This window comes from Rattus norvegicus, chromosome 2 (genome assembly GCF_021556685.1).
Source record: "Rattus norvegicus strain SHRSP/BbbUtx chromosome 2, alternate assembly SHRSP_T2T, whole genome shotgun sequence".
Lineage (NCBI taxonomy): Eukaryota > Metazoa > Chordata > Mammalia > Rodentia > Muridae > Rattus > Rattus norvegicus.
This window is the reverse complement of record NC_141535.1, coordinates 92,622,850-92,641,958: the sequence shown is the minus strand read 5'-3', so window position 1 is coordinate 92,641,958 and position 19,109 is coordinate 92,622,850. Positions and strand designations below refer to the sequence as shown.

At 43.0% G+C, this 19,109-nt stretch overlaps 2 protein-coding genes across 3 annotated transcripts; both read right to left on the bottom strand.

The window, feature by feature from the left end:
- Positions 1 to 2,363: 2,363 nt before the first annotated feature.
- Slc10a5 (solute carrier family 10, member 5) lies at positions 2,364 to 3,668 on the bottom strand. Its single transcript, NM_001025280.1, is given in 1 exon segment — positions 2,364 to 3,668. A coding segment is annotated over 1 exon segment (1,305 nt).
- On the bottom strand, positions 3,668 to 16,731 carry Zfand1 (zinc finger AN1-type containing 1). Of its 2 annotated transcripts, none has more exon segments than NM_001399066.1 (8): positions 3,668 to 7,864; positions 7,957 to 8,112; positions 10,689 to 10,810; positions 11,867 to 11,958; positions 12,107 to 12,234; positions 13,385 to 13,424; positions 14,125 to 14,167; positions 16,652 to 16,731. In NM_001399066.1, coding segments are annotated over 8 exon segments (807 nt in total). In that variant the 5' UTR covers positions 16,707 to 16,731; the 3' UTR covers positions 3,668 to 7,693.
- Positions 16,732 to 19,109: the final 2,378 nt, after the last annotated feature.

Genomic DNA, 19,109 nt, shown 5'->3' with positions numbered 1-19,109 from the left:
TGACAGAAAAAATGTTAAGCGTGCGCACGCATACACACACACACACACACACACACACACACACACACACACACACACACAGAGTGGGGAGGAGCTCTGTTTCACTCACTAAAGCAAATGCTAAGACCTGTGTGGTCTCCCAAAGCCCACTGAAGAATTAATTTTTGACTGGCATTAAAATGATGGAGTCTTCATAAACTAGGTGAGCTACTCAGGAATAGTCTATCTCCATGTTATTCAATATGATTTCATGATTGATGGAACACAGGTAAGAGTTGCAAACACTGGTCAAAACAGCTAACATTCTCTGTAGTTGATTTTCCACAAAATATATATTATTATAGAATTGTTATTCTGTGAATAGTGGAGTGGACTTATCATCTCTAAGAGTTACAAACTTAAAACCACAAACAAAATGTAAAACCTGGCCCATCAGTACTTTCTGTGTTTATTTGTTTATGGCTTGATTAATTGAGGTGGGCTGTCCTAGAACTCACTCACTAGACTAGGCTCCATTCAAACTCATGCCAATTCCTCTGCCTGACATCCCTCTTCTTAAAAGTGAGGAATTTGGACAACTTAATCCTTATTAATTCAGTATATTTTAATGATACATAAATCTATCCCACAAGGCACATATTGGGTTAATCTGTATCTTAAGCCTCTGTGCATCTCTGTGTTTTACAGATCTGGAAGCTGACCTGACATATTCTCAGTGCCGTCAAGAACAACTAGAAAGGGAGCTGCCTGTCTTTCAATGGCAAATTATGTTCATCACGAGGGCCCTGACATGATTGTAAATGTAAATGCAGTTCTCCTTTGAGCCTCTGAATGAGCATTCTGTTTAAAAAGGCAAATGCTCCGGGGAAGCAGCCATTGCTTTTCTGATCAGGATAGACATTCACCAGCCACGCACCATCAGGCCTTTTATAAATGATGGTTCCTGTCTTACTGACATAAGAAAAATCAGACTTGGCATCTCAAATCAGCCCAAACACTAGGCAAGGAAACTGACGGGAACGTGTTAACCTTTAGGTTTAGGCTCCAAACGTAGCTTGGAGTTGGTATTTCAGAGCAGCAGTATGTATCTGTCAGTGTTGACAGCTTGAACTTGTCAGTGTTGACAAAACAATGATAAGAGCTAACTCTGCACTCTGATAAGCAAGCACAGTGGATATGGTTTATTTAAGTCCCAGTGCAATCTAATAGAGCTGACATCATCTTTCCATCTTTTAGATGTGAGATAATTATTTTGTCTCTAACAACAGGGAACTGGGCAAATAGGGAAAGGCATGTCCTTAAGAGTGGGGTTTTTGTTGTTGTTGTTTTTTGTTTGTTTGTTTGTTTTTTAGGCTTAATAGCCACATTGTCTTTGGACAAAAATAAAGACTGGTCTTAGGCACTAAAAAATGTATCAAAATTTTCAGTTATACATTTTTGATGACATATATCCCATGAAGCACATACAGATGTTTTTGCTTTGTTTTGTTTTTGTTTTTTTAATGTGGATATTTAGCTTTGCAGTGTTAGAATCCAGGGCCTCCAGCGTGCCAGCCCAGCACTCTATTCCTAAACAACACACACCTGGCCACAGACTAATTGATTACTTTTTGAAGCATAATCTTCATTTGGATCCTAGCTTGTGCTATAACGACCTGCTCAAATAAGTACACGGCATGCTAGCATGAGAGAAAAAGTGAAAACGGGTGCCATGTTTAAAGATGAGTAAGGAGAGTAGAAGAATAGAAACTGCTATGAAACAGCCAGGCTGGCATGCACAAGCTCTATCCGAGGGACAGTACAATGCTGCTTTACACAGGAGCACAGACTTGTAGACTACAGAAGCCTGTGCCTCAGGCGAGCCAAAATCTGCTTCTGATGAGCAAGTGGCAATGCCAGATAGGAATCTGCAAGCCACTCACTGAGTCAGCCTCTACTGCCCCTTCCTAAGGCCATTCTTTCCTTAAAAACTTAGGGATATGACAATTCACTGCTTATTTCCATTGGCGCTCCTCATTACAAAATCATTAGCAAGCAAACACACTGCAGACGTACCTTAGTCCCCCTTCTCAATGTGCATTGTGTCAGTTACAAGGTGCTTAGTATGGCAATGTATAACACACACACACACACACACACACACACACACACACACGCACATATGTAACATGTTATACACATCTATATGCTTCACACATGCACATGTATAAAACATACACGTACAAGTACTAGAAGAAATAATCTCACCTCCCATGCAGTCTTTTAACCAGCTTGAAGGTGACGTTAGTGCACGCGCTATTTTATGTGTAGTCTGAATCTCCTACGGTACTTCAGCCAGGTCAAGAATTAAGAGGGCTGTGGTTTTAAACGAGAGGAGCCTTTTCATTTTCTGTGCTAAGGAGTGGCCTCTTCTTAGCCTTGTAGACCAGAAGGAGCAGCAACATTTCACAGCTAGAACACATCGCTACTGTAAAAGGAGCCACGGAGGCCTCATATGCCTTGGACTGTGGAAAAGAAAGCTGAATAATGGCCAGGGCTAAGAAACTATTCAACATCCCACTTTCGATTGCGACTGTTTTGCAAACAGGAAGCGGCAGCAGGTAGACTTTAGCAAAGGAATACCCAAATGAAAAGCCCAGTACGGGAACCAGAAGCCCCAAAAGAAACACCTCTAGGTTAGCCATTCTCAGAAACACCAGTCCCATCCTGAAAGCCAAGTAGACTCCCACCAACATTAAAGTCAAACTCAGAGGCCGCACCACTCTCTCTAGACAGACTGCTTTTTTAGGCATTCTGTGCTTAATGACTACGCCGATGGATACTGGCGTAAGTATGAAAAGAAGAGTAGACACAATCTTTAAGACAGGAACGTGAAATACACCTGCTAACCCGAGTAGGCAACTGTATAAGTACGAGTTGACAGGCATCATGACGAGGGCCAGGGACGTTGACGTGCAAGCCATCAAAATGGCCAAAGTGACGTCCCCTTCTAGAAGGAGAGCAAAGAGATAGCCCCCACCCCCTCCTGGGCATGTGCAGGTCATTACAAATCCAAAAGCCTGTGCCTTTGACAAGCCCAAAATCTGAGACAAGAGAAAGCCACAGAACGGCATAAGAAAAAACTGTGTAACCGCCCCAAGAAGTATTGGCAAAGGTCTCTTCCACACTGTTTGGAGCACCTGTAATTCAATCTTGCAGCCAAAGGCGCATTTATTTAAAAGGATCATCAATAAGACAAGCAGGAAGACGGAGCTGTTGACGTGGATTGGTTCCTGGAAGAGACTGTCCTCTGTCTGTCTGAACACGCTCACTCTGATATTGGTTATCTCTTCGATGAGTCTTGTTTGCCTACCTTCAGACTCCCAGAGCTGCATGGTGAGGTTTGTCTCTCCTGGGAACGTCTTCAGGTTGATGGTGAAGTCTGTGAAGTCCAGGGAGGTCTTGGTCACATTCACCACCTGCAGCACTGTAGGATCCTCCAACTTCACAAGCAGGTAGCTGGAGTGAAGCCGCTTACCTTCATAGCTGGACCTTACAATGACGGTTTCTTCTGGCTTCGTAAACGACAGCATTTCTGGATTTTGTATATTCAGAAATCTGAGAAATGACTTCCTTGCTTCTCCCGGGGTCACCAACAAAAGGAGAATTATGAAAAGTTTTCCAGACATTTTGAAAGTTTAAACAAACCATGTGTGCCAACCCGGTTTTATTAAAAAACAAAAGATCATTTTTTCTTACAGGTCTTCAGTCACTGAAGGCGCAAATGTGAGTTAGGTAACAGTTAGGTTTGGTCGGTCAAGGTCCAGGAGGAGGGCTGTTGTACTTCAAACCCGCATAAAGCTATCGAGTGAGCCAAGTGACACAACCAGTTTAACTTGTAGTTAAGAAAACATAAAAATAAACCCTTGCATTTAACAGGTGTCTCTTACAACAAACAAAAAACCTAATCTCTCTTCCTGAGTTCCTTATTACCTGAGGAAAAACACTTGGAGTTATTACTTTTGGTCCTCAGAAAAATAATAAAATAAAAGCAGCCAGGGAGAACAAAACAAAACAAAACCCCTAAGACAGATATCATGACTTGAATCTGTATGACTATTCCATCAAGAAAGAGGCAAATGGCCTAACTGCACACTGGTGTGACAGGAGAGTGTGTGGTGGGGAGGGAATGGGGAGGAGGAAGGGGGAGGGGGAGGGGGAGCACAGAAGACAGAGGAAGTGAGAATTGGCGATGAAAGAAGCCAATTAGCTAAAAGACTGGAAGCCCCTTCCTACCAGGCTGTCTTGTAACAAAGCATGCAAACAAACAACAAATGAAGGCGTCCCCTTCCTCTCCCTCCATTGCATTCTCTCGTGTCACACCAGCACACAGTCAGGCCGTTTTGACTCTGATATGATGGAATAGGCATACTGATCTCCAAGCTACAGTGACAAATATGACAATCTGCTCTGAATAGGCACCACTAACCTTCTCACCTTTCTCCAGCCTTGGTCCACGTCCCTCTTAGGAAACACTTTCTTAATAAACTATCTTTTCCTACCAGCATCCCTGTGTCCATTCCTAGTCCAATTCCTTGTTCGGGGCACAAATGATCAGAAACTGAAGCAGGTGCCCTTTGTACCCTGATTCACACCTATAACATTGGGCCACTAAACTGAGGCACAATGGCCCAGGTTAGTCATTAGCTACATTGGCTGGCCTTGAGAGCACCCTTGATGCTAATAATCCTAGAGTTCTAGAGCAAATCTACAAGGTAAAGCAAACACTTAGTCTACCCTTGGTATCTGTAAGTGGGAAAATATCATGCAGGGTCACCACGTAACAACATAAGGTGGTAAAGCCCAACTAAGTGGCTGCTGCTCCTGGGCATTTGGAATTTGATGGTGAAAAGGTACTGACTGACCTTAGTTCCAATGACCCAGTCTTTGTAACATGACTCACTATGCACAGCTGGGGTCATGGGCACCAGTCAACTGACCCAACTGTGCCTTAGCCTCCATGGATGAGGAAAAGCAATCCACAGACCCAATTTCCCAAATGAGAGGACGCCACACAATAAAAACAAAAACAATAAACCCTCTACTACCTACCACTACACAGATGGCTATTCTAGTTCTACCTCTAGGTGTGTATCTGCGTCTGTATGTGTGTCTGGGTGTTAGAATACAAAATAACGAGCTTCATTGTGGCCTTTTCACAGTTGGACATTTTTTTTTTTTTAAGGCTGTGATTGTAGGTTAATTTTTCAAATATGGTAGACTTCAGTATCATGATTTCCACATGGGACATTAAGACACATTTACTCACACTGAGAACAGAGAATAAGGCTAATCTACTCAATGGCACCAGTTAAATTCCCAACCCCCCTTAGGGCAGAGTCTGACTGTAAGGCTCTGGCTGTCCTGGATCTCACTCTGTAGATCAGGCTGGTCCTGAGCTTAGAGCTCCGCCTGCTTTTGCTCCTAGTGCGCCACCACAGTCTGCTTCCTATGCAACTTTAAAGTGACAAAACACCTGACCCTGGTGGCTAAAGCAGGACTATTACATGGTTAAGGCCAGCCTGGGGTACATAGTAAATGTGTATCAAATGAATAAAGAGCCAAGTGAGATATCTCAGTGGGTAAGGGCACTTGCAGCCAAGGTGAACACTTGACTTTGATCTGCAGAACACTTATAGAATAGAACCAACTCCCACAAGTTGTCCTGACTCCACACACATACTGTGGTACGTGTAACTTACAAAATAAAGCGAGTGTATGCTTTTCCTCCCAAGCACTTCAGAATTTTTATTTGTTTTTGTTTTTGCTTTCAGGCTCTCCTAACCCATCTTCTGAAAACTTCAGGACAGAAACCTGATAAATGTAGCTAGGATGAATCCTATTACCCAGTGTTCTCATCTGTTTCCTTATTCTTTAGACTGGTGCTTGTTAGTGCCAAAGTATTATTCCAACAGTTCATCTACACTCCTTTCCTATGCTGTGTATCCCATGCAGCAAGTGAAAACACCAGGTAGGATGCAGACAGTGTGACCCTCCCATTTTATTAGGCACACAACGTAAAACCTGAGATTTCTGCCTTCAGAGTATTTGGACACAGGGAGTTGGGGGACTGAGATTCCATCTACACTTTGTTCTCTTTAGACTGTGCATGCCTTAGCTGCCAGTCTTTAGTACCGAGGTTGCTCACCCTGGCATCCTCTCCCCTGTGGGCCCCATCACCCAGGACCTGGCCTAGCTTATGGACGGTGTACCCACTGTGGCAGCCCCTCTCTGGATAGCCTTGCTCTTTTGTCTGATCACTGAGAGAAGACGTTTTTCATCCTTCCTAGACTATGTTCAAGAATTGTTATTAAAGTAAAGTACTGGTTGGTATTAAAACTTTAGGCATCGCAAAACAAAACAAAACAAAACAAAAAAAAAAAACCCAAAAAACAAAAGACAAAAAATCTGGTACATGGGCTTTTAAACAATATTTGTAACTAGTTATTCTAACTATTTCTAAATAAAAATATTTCTATTTCTAGTTTGATAGTTTCCAATAAAACAGTTATTGGGATGCAGCTATACGGTCTATTCACTTATTTGCAACTTGCCTCACAACTCTGCCTTTTGCCTACACTACTGGAGATCAGACACTGGCGTTTCAAGCAAGTAGGCAGATAACTATAAAGGAATGAATTTAGAAGCTGATAACAGCAGGAAATGATCACTATGGTGTGAACATGAAAAGATGGAGCTGACAAGGACCAAGTGAGCATGCTCAGTTTACTCTCTAATTGATCTACTGCTGTGAAAACTGGTACAGAAAGGGGGTGGGGTGTGCGGATTTCCTCCATAGTGTATGTAGTCCTACATCCTACACAGACAGAAAACATTCATTCTGCTCATGTGTAGACAGAAAGCATTCCCCAAGAGGTTTTATTTCAATGTATAGATAAAATGCAATAATTGTATTGCTTTGGTACAGAGAGCAAGACTGTAACAAAGTCAATGTCTTCTCATCTGTAATTCATTCATACCAATAAAAAGATGAATCCTATTGTAGAAAAATTCTTTACCAGAAACATATCCAGTGCAATTACATGATACCAAGAAAATAACTTTCCCTTCTTAGGTATGTGGTTTCTTACCCAAATGCCTGGAAGACTGAATGAGAGGATCTGCAAGACTCTGCAATCCATACGTCATGATTTAGGTATACTGTAAGGCTATGTATTCTGACCCCATAATATTAGGCTTAATCATAGAAGGTGCTTTCAACAATGATGGCAAGTACCACTTGTAAGACCCCACCGAAGAGTCTGCCATCCGCATCTTTCTCTGCTGCAGAATGGGAAAATCACAGAATGGTGAGCGTAGAGTGAGCAGGGCCTCGGAGAGAAGGTGTGCAGAGCGTGACACAATGGCCAGTGAGTGGCTGTTAGTGTAACAGGAAAGACAGGCTTGTTAATGTTTCTGCAGCCTAACCCAGGAGCAGCTAATAAAAACACTCTGTGAGTAACTATCAGCACATAACTCTAAAACACAGAACACGGAACTTAGGAGAAAACTAATGGTGTAAATTATGACTTAATGGAAATGAATTTTAAGTCAGCAACTTTTGGAGTTTTAAAAAAGTATCTGTAGTAAAAGAAACTGACTATCTACTTAGAATGGTTTCTGCTTATAAAGTCTGGCTTGAGTCCTTGAATGACTATTCCAAGTAAGAGTCAACATCTTTTACAAACTGCTCTTCCTCGTTAAGATATTCCAAAATAACATTCCCTCCATTATATAAAGGGCATTCCTCCTTCGTGATCCACCTTTCCAATGTGTGATCCAAAGGCAAGGCTTCTCCTGAAGGGACGTGGCACAGCCTCAGCTTCTGGTGAGAGAGAAAGAAGACACACAGGGTAAGGACACACTTGCGGACACATCCCAGAGCGTGAAGGGAAGCAGCCAGCGGACGGACATTACCTTTGCTGTTAGCTTGTTGTTTTCATTCCTGAGACCAGCTAGAGACGCTGCAACGTCCACAACCTTCCCGATGCTCCACCGTAGGCAGAAGAACATGGCTTTGCTTTTCTCTTGGCTCCCCTTTGGTAAGTATACCTGGAAGTACGTTCTTTCTGTCTGTGTAAGCAAAGGTTACCATGTAGATCGGAGAGCCATTCCTTGTTCAGCTAGTGAAACCTTAAACCCAGTCTCTAAATAAGCAAATATATATATATATGAGTGTGTGTGTATGTATGTGTGTGTGTGTGTGTGTGTGTGTGTGTGTGTGTGTGTGTGTGTGTGAGCACTTAAATCTGAGTTGAAGTAAACAAGGCCAAGGCTGTGGGGGGCATGGCCTCCAAAAAGAGGCTGGCATGGGACTTGAACACCATATCCTATCAGCCATCTAACATTTTTTTTTTCTTAACAAACATTTTTGGAAGACTAAAATCTATGGAAGCTGGCGGCTGAGGAACTGAGTGCTAGCCTGGAAACTGCTGAAATACATCAGTACAGAGAAAGACACGAAAGCCCTTCCGCTCAGGCTGCAGCTGCAGCAGCCTCGGAACCTGTCTAGCACACAGCTGCCACTCGCTCACTCAGCTCTGGGTGAGTGGGCTGGAAGGGAGGGAGGGACTGGGAAGTCGGGGCAGAGGAAAAGATCAGAACGCTGTGGGGCGGCACTTCCGTCTGGAATCTGCTGTGAACTGGGAAGGTCCTGCTCTCCAATTGCTTCTTGATTGATAAACATGCTGGTGGCCAATGGCTGGGCGGAAAAGGCAGGACTTCCAGGTTCCCACAGGCAGGCTAGGAGATGCAGGAGGAGGAAAGAAGATTCACCATGCTTTGGAGGGAGAGAGAGCCACTGGCCATGTGAGATCATGAAGAGGTGGCCTTTGGCCGCTTCCCCGACTGGGCCTGGGGTAGCCTGGGGTAGCAGGAGGGAGATTAGAAACACAACTAAGCTGAGGGCAGATTAAGGGTGCTGAGCTAGAAGAAGGTAAGTGGGCAGCATAATTGACAGATTGGGAGGTGTTGAGCTGGGAGAGAAGGTACAGGCACGTTAGCAGTGGGAGGCTTAGAAGTGCATGGCCATTGAGCTAAAAAGCATATTAAAACTAAGTGTGTGTGTGTGTGTGTGTGTGTGCGTGCGTGTGTGTGTCTTTCATCTGTGGATCCAAGGGAACCAGCGCAGTGGCTGGTAGCACGGTCTGCCTGGAGCTTAAAGCAGGGAAGTAGAAACTAAGCTACAACCCCCTCAAAGCCAAGATGAACTTGTAGAATCGATACACTTAAAATTTAAAATGAGGAACAGAACAGAAATCTAAAGACATAAAGTTGTTGGGGTGCACAGTGAGACACATTATGTAAAATTACCTATAAAACAGAACATGTTATGAAACAAGTGGAAAGAAAACGAGATGTAAATATCCAAGAAGAATACAAAAGCTAAAAATATGACTAAAAATAAGAAACTCAAACCACATAAATTTCTATCATCCTCAATAAAAAGGCTTAATGATGGTGGGTTTGAGAGTCATCTCTAGAGGGCATCATAAAGCGAAACAGAGAGGAACTACAGACTCCTGGTTCAGCCTGGACTACATAAGAACCTATCTCAAAAAAAAAGAAAATAATCAAACCCCACAATGGCCACAAGAGGAGACAGAATCAACATCCATCAATAGGAAAATGGCCAAAGTCACATATTCCGTGGAATATGATGCACACTTTAAGGCCATGTCAGCCATGCTGGCACACTTGAGGGTCTCTTCTACTAAGTACGTACTTCATTTATAGCCCTCACGACTAGACATTTATAAATATGTGTATATGTACATTCTCTCTCTCTCTCTCTCTCTCTCTCTCTCTCTCTCTCTCTCTCTCTCACACACACACACACACACACACACACACTATAGAGTATGTAACGTATTGTGCTGGTTTGTTTTTTGTTGACTTTACACAAACTAGAGACACTGGAGAAAAGTCTCAACTGAGGAACTCCTCCATGAGATTGGGCTGTTGTGTCTGTATGGCATTTCCTAGACTGCTAATTGTTGGAGAAGGGCCCAGCCCCGTATGGGCATGTCATTTCTGAGCAGGATGTTCTGAGCTGTATAAGGAAGCAGGCTGAGCACGGCAGGTGGAGGAAGCCAAGAAGCAATGTCCGCCATGCCCCAGCCTGAGCTCACGCCCTGACAACCCTCAATGATGGACTCTAGTGTGGAATCTGTAGTGAGGCATGCAACTGTGTATGCTTGTATATTCTGAGTTTTTTCCGGGCTGCCTGGTGCTCTACCTGAGTGTTGGATTCTAAAGACACTGTCTAGAGAAGTTCCCCTCTCTAAGCACCTTCACAGGAGAAACTCTTGTTTAAAACAATGCACTGAATAATCTGGGATTATTTAGAAAAATAAAGCATGCTACAGTCACACAACAGAAAAGTGTATATTCTGAATGAACTAGTCTGTACGGAAAAATATTAGTACAGAAAAACATTAAAACCATGATGCAAAGTGGGGGAAACAGTGAAGGACATTCAAGGTTAGCACCATCTCTCTAAAGTGGAAGACTGCAGGAGGGTGTGGCATTTATCCAGACTCCACAGCACGTGGTGTTTAGCAAGGATGCATATAAGGGTTAAGTCGTATTCAGTTAGAGAGAGGAAGAGAGGAGACCTCAAGGACACTGAACACGTGTGCTCGTCTCACCTGCGGCAGGGACTTATCCCCGTCAGCATGCATCTTCAGCTTCATCAGCGCCACCTTTGCGGCTGTTCTGCTGCTTTTTGCACCTTTCCGTCCCTTACTGGCTGCTCCTCCTGCCTTGGCATCTAAGGAAGAAGTACAAGCATGTAAGACGTTCCTATCGCAGTTTCCAGATTTCCTTCCTTCCTCCCTCTCTTCCTCTCTGCCTCCCTTTCTTTCCTTTTTTTCTCTTGTTTTGAGACAGGGTCCACCCGCCTCTGGTGGGATTAAAGGACACCAGCTTGACCATTATGGCCGTCAGCATACACAAATTATACAGTAGCGCTCTAGTAAGTATATTTGCATTATTGACGGTCAATCTAAACAACTTCCATCTCAAAAAGTCCACAGGCACATCACGTGCTTTTTTCTGGCCTAACCTATTTTCTCTAAAGCAACCACGGACCCTTTTATGTAACACTTCAGGTTTGAACAAGGGCACCACCCTTAATATGGAATAAAAAAGTCCTACTAACCTAATACATTGCCAGAGAAGCTAAGCTAAATCACAGCTGGGCTGTCCTGGAGCTACCTTATGTAGTCAGCAGCATTCACAGGACATCACCATAGTGGAACCTATTTTGTATACAAAGACGTCCACCATGCCAGTCTCATCGACATACCCACTACAACTGTTAACGCTGGATCAACACCACATCTACACTGCTCAACAAATGAGACTATCCCATGGGAACCTTACCATTTCCTGACTTTAACTGGTCAGGAAGGCTTTGAATAAAATACTTTAACAAGAATTCATCAAATGCAAGCTCTTGGGACCATAGAGATGGCTCAGCTGTTAAGAGCACTGGCTGCTTTTCCAGAGGACCTGGATTCAACTCCTAGCACTCTCATGGCTCATAGCTGTATATAATTGCAATCCCAGGGCATCTGACACCTTCTCTGACCTCTAAGAGCACCATACACACACGCAAGTGGTGCATAGACATACGTACACGCAGGCAAAACACCATCCACAGAACTTAAAGATAAACAGTAACATTCTAGAAAAGATTGCAAGTTCTTACACTGGGGCCCTGAGCAAAGCCTCTGAAACTGGGGATGAGAAGGAAGGGCAGGAGTTAGAGAGGGACAGATATACTCCTGGAAGCAAAGCAGCCGTGGAAGCTTGTGGGACTCACCAACAATGTCTCTGACAAGTTTCTGTGTGGCAGCCATTCGAGGTTTTGGGATCTCCAGCTTTTCGCACTCATGATCCGACTGATGACGGTGTCTACAAGCATCAGAGAGCTGGCTGTGGTTCATGAATTTACACACAGCTAAATGGATACACAAGGCTTGCAAGCATCAGAGCTGGCTCTGGTTCATGAATTTACACACAGCTAAATGGATACACAAGGCTTGCATGGTTTAGTGATTACCTTAGGCAGAAGTTCTTCTCACAGTAAGGACAGATCACTGCCACAAGCTCTACTTCAGCACAGCCCTTGAAGGAGCATGGGTAAGATTTGTGTTCATCTGTCTTCAGTCTCTCCTTGATCACATTCGCCTAAAACCGCAGGAGGGGGAATGGTGCTATAGTTTCCATTGAAAACAGTGCCAAAGCTTGGTAGAAGGCAGCATTCATGTCATTCCAGTTCAAATTTATTACATTAACTTTTCTAATATGTTATAATTACACCTTAAGTTAAAGGAGAATGACTACTGTCTGTCTGTCTGTCCCTACTTTGTAACTACCCAGGGGCTCTGAATCTGCAGTGTTTCTATGCTGCCTCTTGACAGCTGGGATGACAAGAGTGTAGCACTGCCCCCAGTTTGTTGCCTATAGTTTTACTTTCTGGTTTGCAGCAGCTGCACACAGAGACGCCCCATAGGAATATGCCCAGATAGTTAACTCATCAACTTTCAAATCGGGAGCTGTACCCACTCCTTATGCCAGTCTTAGGGAATAAAGAACTACTTAGGCAGAACCCTTAAAAATCACATATGTATCAAGACGCAGTTTCCAAAGTCATACACTACTTCTCATGCTATGCGGAATATTTTATTATCAAAAAATGTTACATCAGAACACAGGGTTTTTTTGTTTGTTTGTTTTAAAGGGGAAAAAATAAACAGATTAACCAACCGTATTGCTGATCATAGAGTGGATTCTTACAGTTAAGAAAGCTAAGAAAATGACTGCTCAAACTCTGTAAGCACAGGAAAATCCTTCACATAATGGCAGGAATATCTATTATAATTTAGGTTTTCCTAAATTTTCTTCCAAATTTCGCAGTAATGACTTAAAGGTAAAATTACATTTTGCTTCATTGGACTAAGGGTTTGCTCATGGTGGTCTAGGGCTGGCGGGTCTGAAAACCTTACTGCCACAGAATCCTATCCCCAGGCACCAGTGCAACTGAGCCCTACACTGATAGGCCCAGTGAGCTGGAAGGACAGTCTGACGTCAGCTCTGAAGCCAACGTGTGTCATAAACACATAGCTTACTGTGGTGAGGAGTGCTAGAAATGGAAATTATGAGGATAAAAATGTGAACACCAGGGAGAGCAAAGTTTCTTCAAGAAAAAAAAATGCAGCAAAAGATTCTGAAGGACAATGCCTCCTGTACCAAGTAGCTTTAAATCTAATCAAATTCTAAAACAAAGTACATGAACACAAGTATATAAATTATGTCAGAGAAGAGAGAATAAACGTACCTCAGGGCAACCATGAGAGTCCTTGCTCCTGTGTTCGAGGCTTAAACAATTACAAACAATGTTTATTTACACGCAATCAGCTCACACATTTAATAACTGAAGTAACTCAGGCTGCTCTAGTGTCTCACATCCTTAAGGTGCATCACACACGGCACACTAGTGGCGTTCATGTAAGAACAAGCGGACGCCACACAACGAAGGGCTCACCTGCAACTGGACCTTTCTAGTCATGTTTCCTGGGAGTGCTTTAAAGTGCATGTAGGTGGGGGGGGGTCTCGAGGTTTCCTCTGAAGGGAATCAGTTAATGAAGGGATGCAAAGCCAAGGCATGACTTAAGCGCTGTGTTCAAGTAACACGCACTATCCACTTTAAAAACCTTTTAGGTTGGACATTTGACGTATGTTAAAGAAAATACAGAGAATAATCGTGGCTGGATTTTTTTTTTAAAGCTACATTCCTTAAATTATGGGTATTACTCTCTCACTGTAATCACAACACATGATCTTAAAATCCACCTTAATGAATGGCTCTCTGGGAACTTAATGCTTAAGGACGTACGTGTGTAGCCAGTTAGAGCCTGTGACTTGTCAGTCTGCCTTTTTCACAAATGATTACGATGCTGAATATTAACTGTCAATGGCTAAAGTCACAACTCTCTAAATCATTATAATTTTCAGAATTAACTCCATATTGACAAACACCAACATTCTTTTCAAATCCTACATAAAAACGTAACTTACCAAAATATTCCTGAACAACCGTCACATACAAATGGAAGGAAATCTAAAATCAGAGGAAAATGTGGTAGGTACTGGTTAGTATCTGATCTTCATTTAGTTTTCTTAAGCAAAAAGTCTACTGGCCAACTCTAAAATTTTTCTCCCTAATGTCCCTGTGTATCAAGTTACTATGTAATCCCTATTAAACAAAAACTACCAAATCTTCAATCTAGAAAAGTGACTAAATCAGTGGGAGGTAGACGTTACTCAGTAACTCTGTTTAAAAAAACAAACAACAACAACAAAAAAGGTGTTATTTTTCTCTCTTGTTTTGTTCCCAAGATTTACTAGTTGGTGTTTTTTAGAACTGTATGTTGCAGAAAGTCTGCATTTGGTTTCAAAATTCCGCGTTTTAATTCCGACTCCTTCTAATATCAATCTAGCCATAGTAAGTAGATTACCTAATAACAAAGCCATGGATATACATGTAGCATATGCTGTATATATGTTTATTTTTCACATAGATATATGTGTATATATATCAATCTCATTTATAATCCCTTATTAGTTATTTCATCCTAATGCTGTCTATACACATATACCTTGGAAAGTTCACACAAGTAACACTTCTCAGTTATAGGGACTAATTAGTAAAAGCAATCAATCCCTTTTTGTGTGTTTATTTTCTGTTTGACACAGATTTTGCATGGCCAAGGCTGGCCTCTGAACTCCTGATCCCCTGGTCCCTACCCTTTTCAGACTCTAGAGTGCTGGAAATACAGTGTGAGCCCCCATACCTGAGCCCCCTGTGTGACTCAATCATTTTTTAAACTGACTTCAATCTATCTCATATATAAATTACAGCAAGTAGCCACATGATGCTAGATATACCCAGTCATACTATTTTCATTCCAAAAAGTCCTGCTCAGTCCCCTTTACAGAAAATTATAATAGTCTAGAAAAGATGTCACCTATAGGGTATCTTAATCCAAAATGCAAAGGGGTTGTATGAAAACAACAGGGGCCCTAGGTAATCATGCTTGCAGACCAAGGCCTGAATAATGTTTCCCTGAGAGAAGTGCCTAGTGAACTATCACTACTGTTATTAAATAAAGCACAATACTGTTTTAATTTCATGCCATGAAATTACATATGTATCAATATTAAACTGAAACACGTACTCTGCAGAATTTTTATATTTTTAGATTTATTATTATTGTGTGTGCTGTGTTTTCTTGTACTTTGCCACACACTTTTGGGAATCAGTTCTATCTTCCCACTATGATTCTGAGGCAGTCTGTCTTACTCCTGGCTAGTGTCCCCGAGTGAGTGAGCTTCCTGCCTTCCTGCCATGCTCCAGTCAACCAGGGACATGCCGAGGCTTGGATTACAGACTCCGTCACTGGCCCATTGTGTCACTTTCAATAGGAAAAATTGGGCACGTTTGCTATTTAGAAACTTAGTGGGTTCAAGCAAATATTATATGCCATTCAAGGAAGCCCATAAGAAGAGTTATGATCAAAATAACTTCCTAGCATCAGATATGCCCACTCAACTCTAATCCTTTTCTGCTAGTCCAAGAGATAGGCCTCATCTTAATTTATAACACTACAGATATGTGAGACTGGAAAGGACGAGTTATATCACAGTGCTAGATATTTTTAGACATACTAGTAAGTCAGCCTGACAAGATGTGCATCTATAACTTAACAGCCAAGCTTCCCTAGGGAAAGATTACATGAAAAAAATTATCTACTGTATTATTCATTACAGTGAACAATTAAGGCCATATATAAGTAGCATGTCCTGTCTTGCCTTTGCATCACTTACTGCAGGGATCCAGGCCAAGCCTAAGAGCTGGATTCAAGAACTTGCTAGGAACTGACTGAAGCTGCAGCAGGATGAAACCCTCTATACACATTTGGAGTGCAATCCAGTAGACAAAGACTGAGCAGTCTGTGAGTCTAACTCTTGAACAACTTGCCGGCTACATGAGTCTAGCATCCTGAACCTTGATGACAAGGTCTCGGTTCAATGGAGGGATCATCAACATAGTATTTATTAAACCTTCCTAAAATGCGGTTTATTAATCTGCCACTAACAACTTAAGTAACTATTAGAAACCCCAAGACTTCTAAAAAACCTGCGAACGCACAGTTAAAAACTGATGCTATTGAACTCATTCGTCTGACCAAAAAAATAAAAATAAATGAAGAAAAAGCTTGGGACAGTGATGTGCCACGGTCGCAGTGGTAAGGACCGAGGGGAACTGGAGTACTGATCCATGCCGCTTCGCCAAGCCAGGCTTCTTGAGCAAGGCGATTTGGATACCCCGAGGAGTCTTGCAAGGTGTGCTTTCAGGATCTGAGTGGAAACCAAGGGGGCCACAAGTTTTGCCCCTATACTGAAGCACAGCAACAAAAACTCCGCTACCACCACCCTGGAAGGCCGCTCGCGCCCCACGTCCTCCCTCACCCGCCGCCACCGCCCCGGCCGTCAGAACCCGGCCCAGGTCTCCCGCGGACGAAAATGGGACTTCCAGCGTCACCTCGCTGCCGGCAGTGCTGCACCTGGCAGTGCTGCCCAATGTCCAATTCCGCCATCTTTCCACCGCCGCAAGGGCAGGGGCGGGGCAGCCGCGAACGTCAACCCGGAGCAGCAGGACCCGGGGGCGGGGCCTATAGTGAGGAGAGGCGGGGCCCACAGGAGAGGCGGGCCTGGGTGAGGACCGGAAGTGATGACGCTAGCGCGCTTCGTGGAGCTACTTAGCTCTCTAGAATGGGAGGAAACTTAGTGGATCTCAATTACTGAAGCTGAGGTTCTCGTGCTCAAGATTGAGAAACACCCAGCTCCACTTTTGGAAACTGCACCCGTTGTTCTCTACACTGAGTCTCCAAAATTGAGAATGCCCTCACAAAGATTTCTTGTGTTTCTTAAATGACTGTAATCCCAGGAGCCAACACAGACTTGGACTGAGGGGACTCCAGTGGAAGAGTTAGAGAAAAGACTAAAGGAGCTGGAGTTGTTTGCAACTCCATAGGAAGAACAATATCAACCAACCAGTCCCCACCAGAGCTCCCAGGGACTAAACTATCAACCAAAGAGTACACATGGAGGGACCCAGCTGTATATGTAGCAGAGGATGGCCTTGTCTGGCATCATTAGGAGGAAAAGCCCTTGGTTCTGTGAAGTCTCCTTTCCCCAGTGTAGGGGAATACCAGGGCGGTGAGGTGGGAGTAGGTGGGTGGGAGTGGGAGCATCCTCATAGAAGCAGGCGGAGGGTTGGTTATGCGAGGGTAAAAGGGATATCATTTGAAATGTAAATACATAAAATATCTAAGAAAAATAAAATAAAATAAAAACAATCAAGTGACACACCTGGACGGACACTGGTTACTATTGTCTTGATGACTTGGTTTGAAATAAATGCCCTGACAGTGAATGCGTTAGGCTTTTGTTTTTGTTTTTTAATGTAGAGGTTTCATTTCCTTTTCTTATTTGTTACAAGTCTAGTAGGGAAGAAAATCATGTGACTAAAATGCACAGGGCTCCTCCGTTTGCAGATCGCGTACTCACTCATTCTCCCAGCCAAAGCAAGTTCCTGGGATACAGCACGAAGGGAGCTGTTAGAAACCTGACGAGCCTCTTCACGTGAACTAAGGGGAGGCCTTGCCTTGCAGCTGTTAGGAAGTTATGTCATTCCACTGACAAGACACTGGACACCATTCACAGGAGATGAGTGACAATCAACTACACTTGTGACAGGAACCTGAAAAGTATCCACTATGTCCCATGTGACTTAAGAGTCCCCAAATACTCTCCTGGAGAGTAAAGTGGGTATGATTTCCACACACCAAACGTCTTCAGTGCATTCTGGGTATTAGAACATCGACCCTTCCTTATGCTTGGACAGCAACCACTGTTCTCACCGAGCTACCTCCCCAGCCCTTGCGGTTTCTTGAACGTAAGGCTCAGCTACTTACCTACAATTTTATTAACGTTGGTGGAGCCAAACAACAGCGGATTTTCTAGATTTTTACCGTGACTGAATGTTCTAAATAGGTGTTAAATATATATCTCACGAATCCAATCAGACCAATTTCTTTTCCAGCTCTGGGAGCTTTCATAACAGCCAAGACTGACGTTTAGCTACTCAGATCTGAGCCTCCTTTTCTGATTTTTCTCTAGATGTTATTTACAGCAATCTATCTCTCCATCTATTTGTGTTTGATTCCTTTGTTCAATATATCCTCATAGATGAAATTCCAGTGGTTTCTGAATCAGAAACTCCTCTACCTCCACACTTATTCATGACAACTTTTTTTGAAACATGAGTTTTGTATTTCTTGCAGTCTCTTATGAGTAACTACTCTGTTATTTGACAATAAAACTTAAGTGCAAAATGAAGGCTTTTTCCCCCTGTGCCATTCCCTCCCCAACTAAGCACTATTTATTCTCTGGATTATTTTTCCCAGTAAAGATAATTTCCTTGCCCAAGATATCCTTTCAGTTCCTCATTAGGCACAGCATTCTTTAGTTTGTTCAGTAAAGTTTTTCAGATGTAGCCTTGACTCTCCCACCCCATCTCCAGCTTCACAATGTCTCCCTTCTGTCCAATAGAGTTCTGGGCTCTTTAACGTGTCTACACATTGCAGATGCCATTTTCTTTTCCCTAGAATGTTCTCTGCCAAGGATCTCCAAATTTCCTTCAAACTACGAATCAATGTGCATGCTTGTCAATAAATATAACTGCCATCCTCCTCCTGGGCTCCAATTACAGGGTTGTGGGATGGCTGTAAGAAGTTGTGTAATTGGCTATACATTGGTCCTCATCAAGTACATTTAGGAAACCCTTTGTCCCCTAGTCCACCTTCAGCATATACTTCAGCCGCCCCTTCATCTTGCAAGGCTTTAGGAAGGTACAGGTACAGTTCGGCCCCCAGGACACCAGACATCTCCTTTAGCAGCACTCACTCTGCAAGTTTCTTATTAGCTCTAACCAGCTC

Coding starts and splice junctions, on each gene's coding strand:
- Zfand1 (XM_087626101.1), bottom strand. CDS start 11,903: ATGGCTGCCACACAGAAACTTGTCAGAGACATTGTTG. Junction 10,811..11,866: donor ACTTGTCAGAGACATTGTTG/GTGAGTCCCACA, acceptor CTTCTTCCTTAG/ATGCCAAGGCAGGAGGAGCA. Junction 8,113..10,688: donor GGGATAAGTCCCTGCCGCAG/GTGAGACGAGCA, acceptor TTGCTTACACAG/ACAGAAAGAACGTACTTCCA.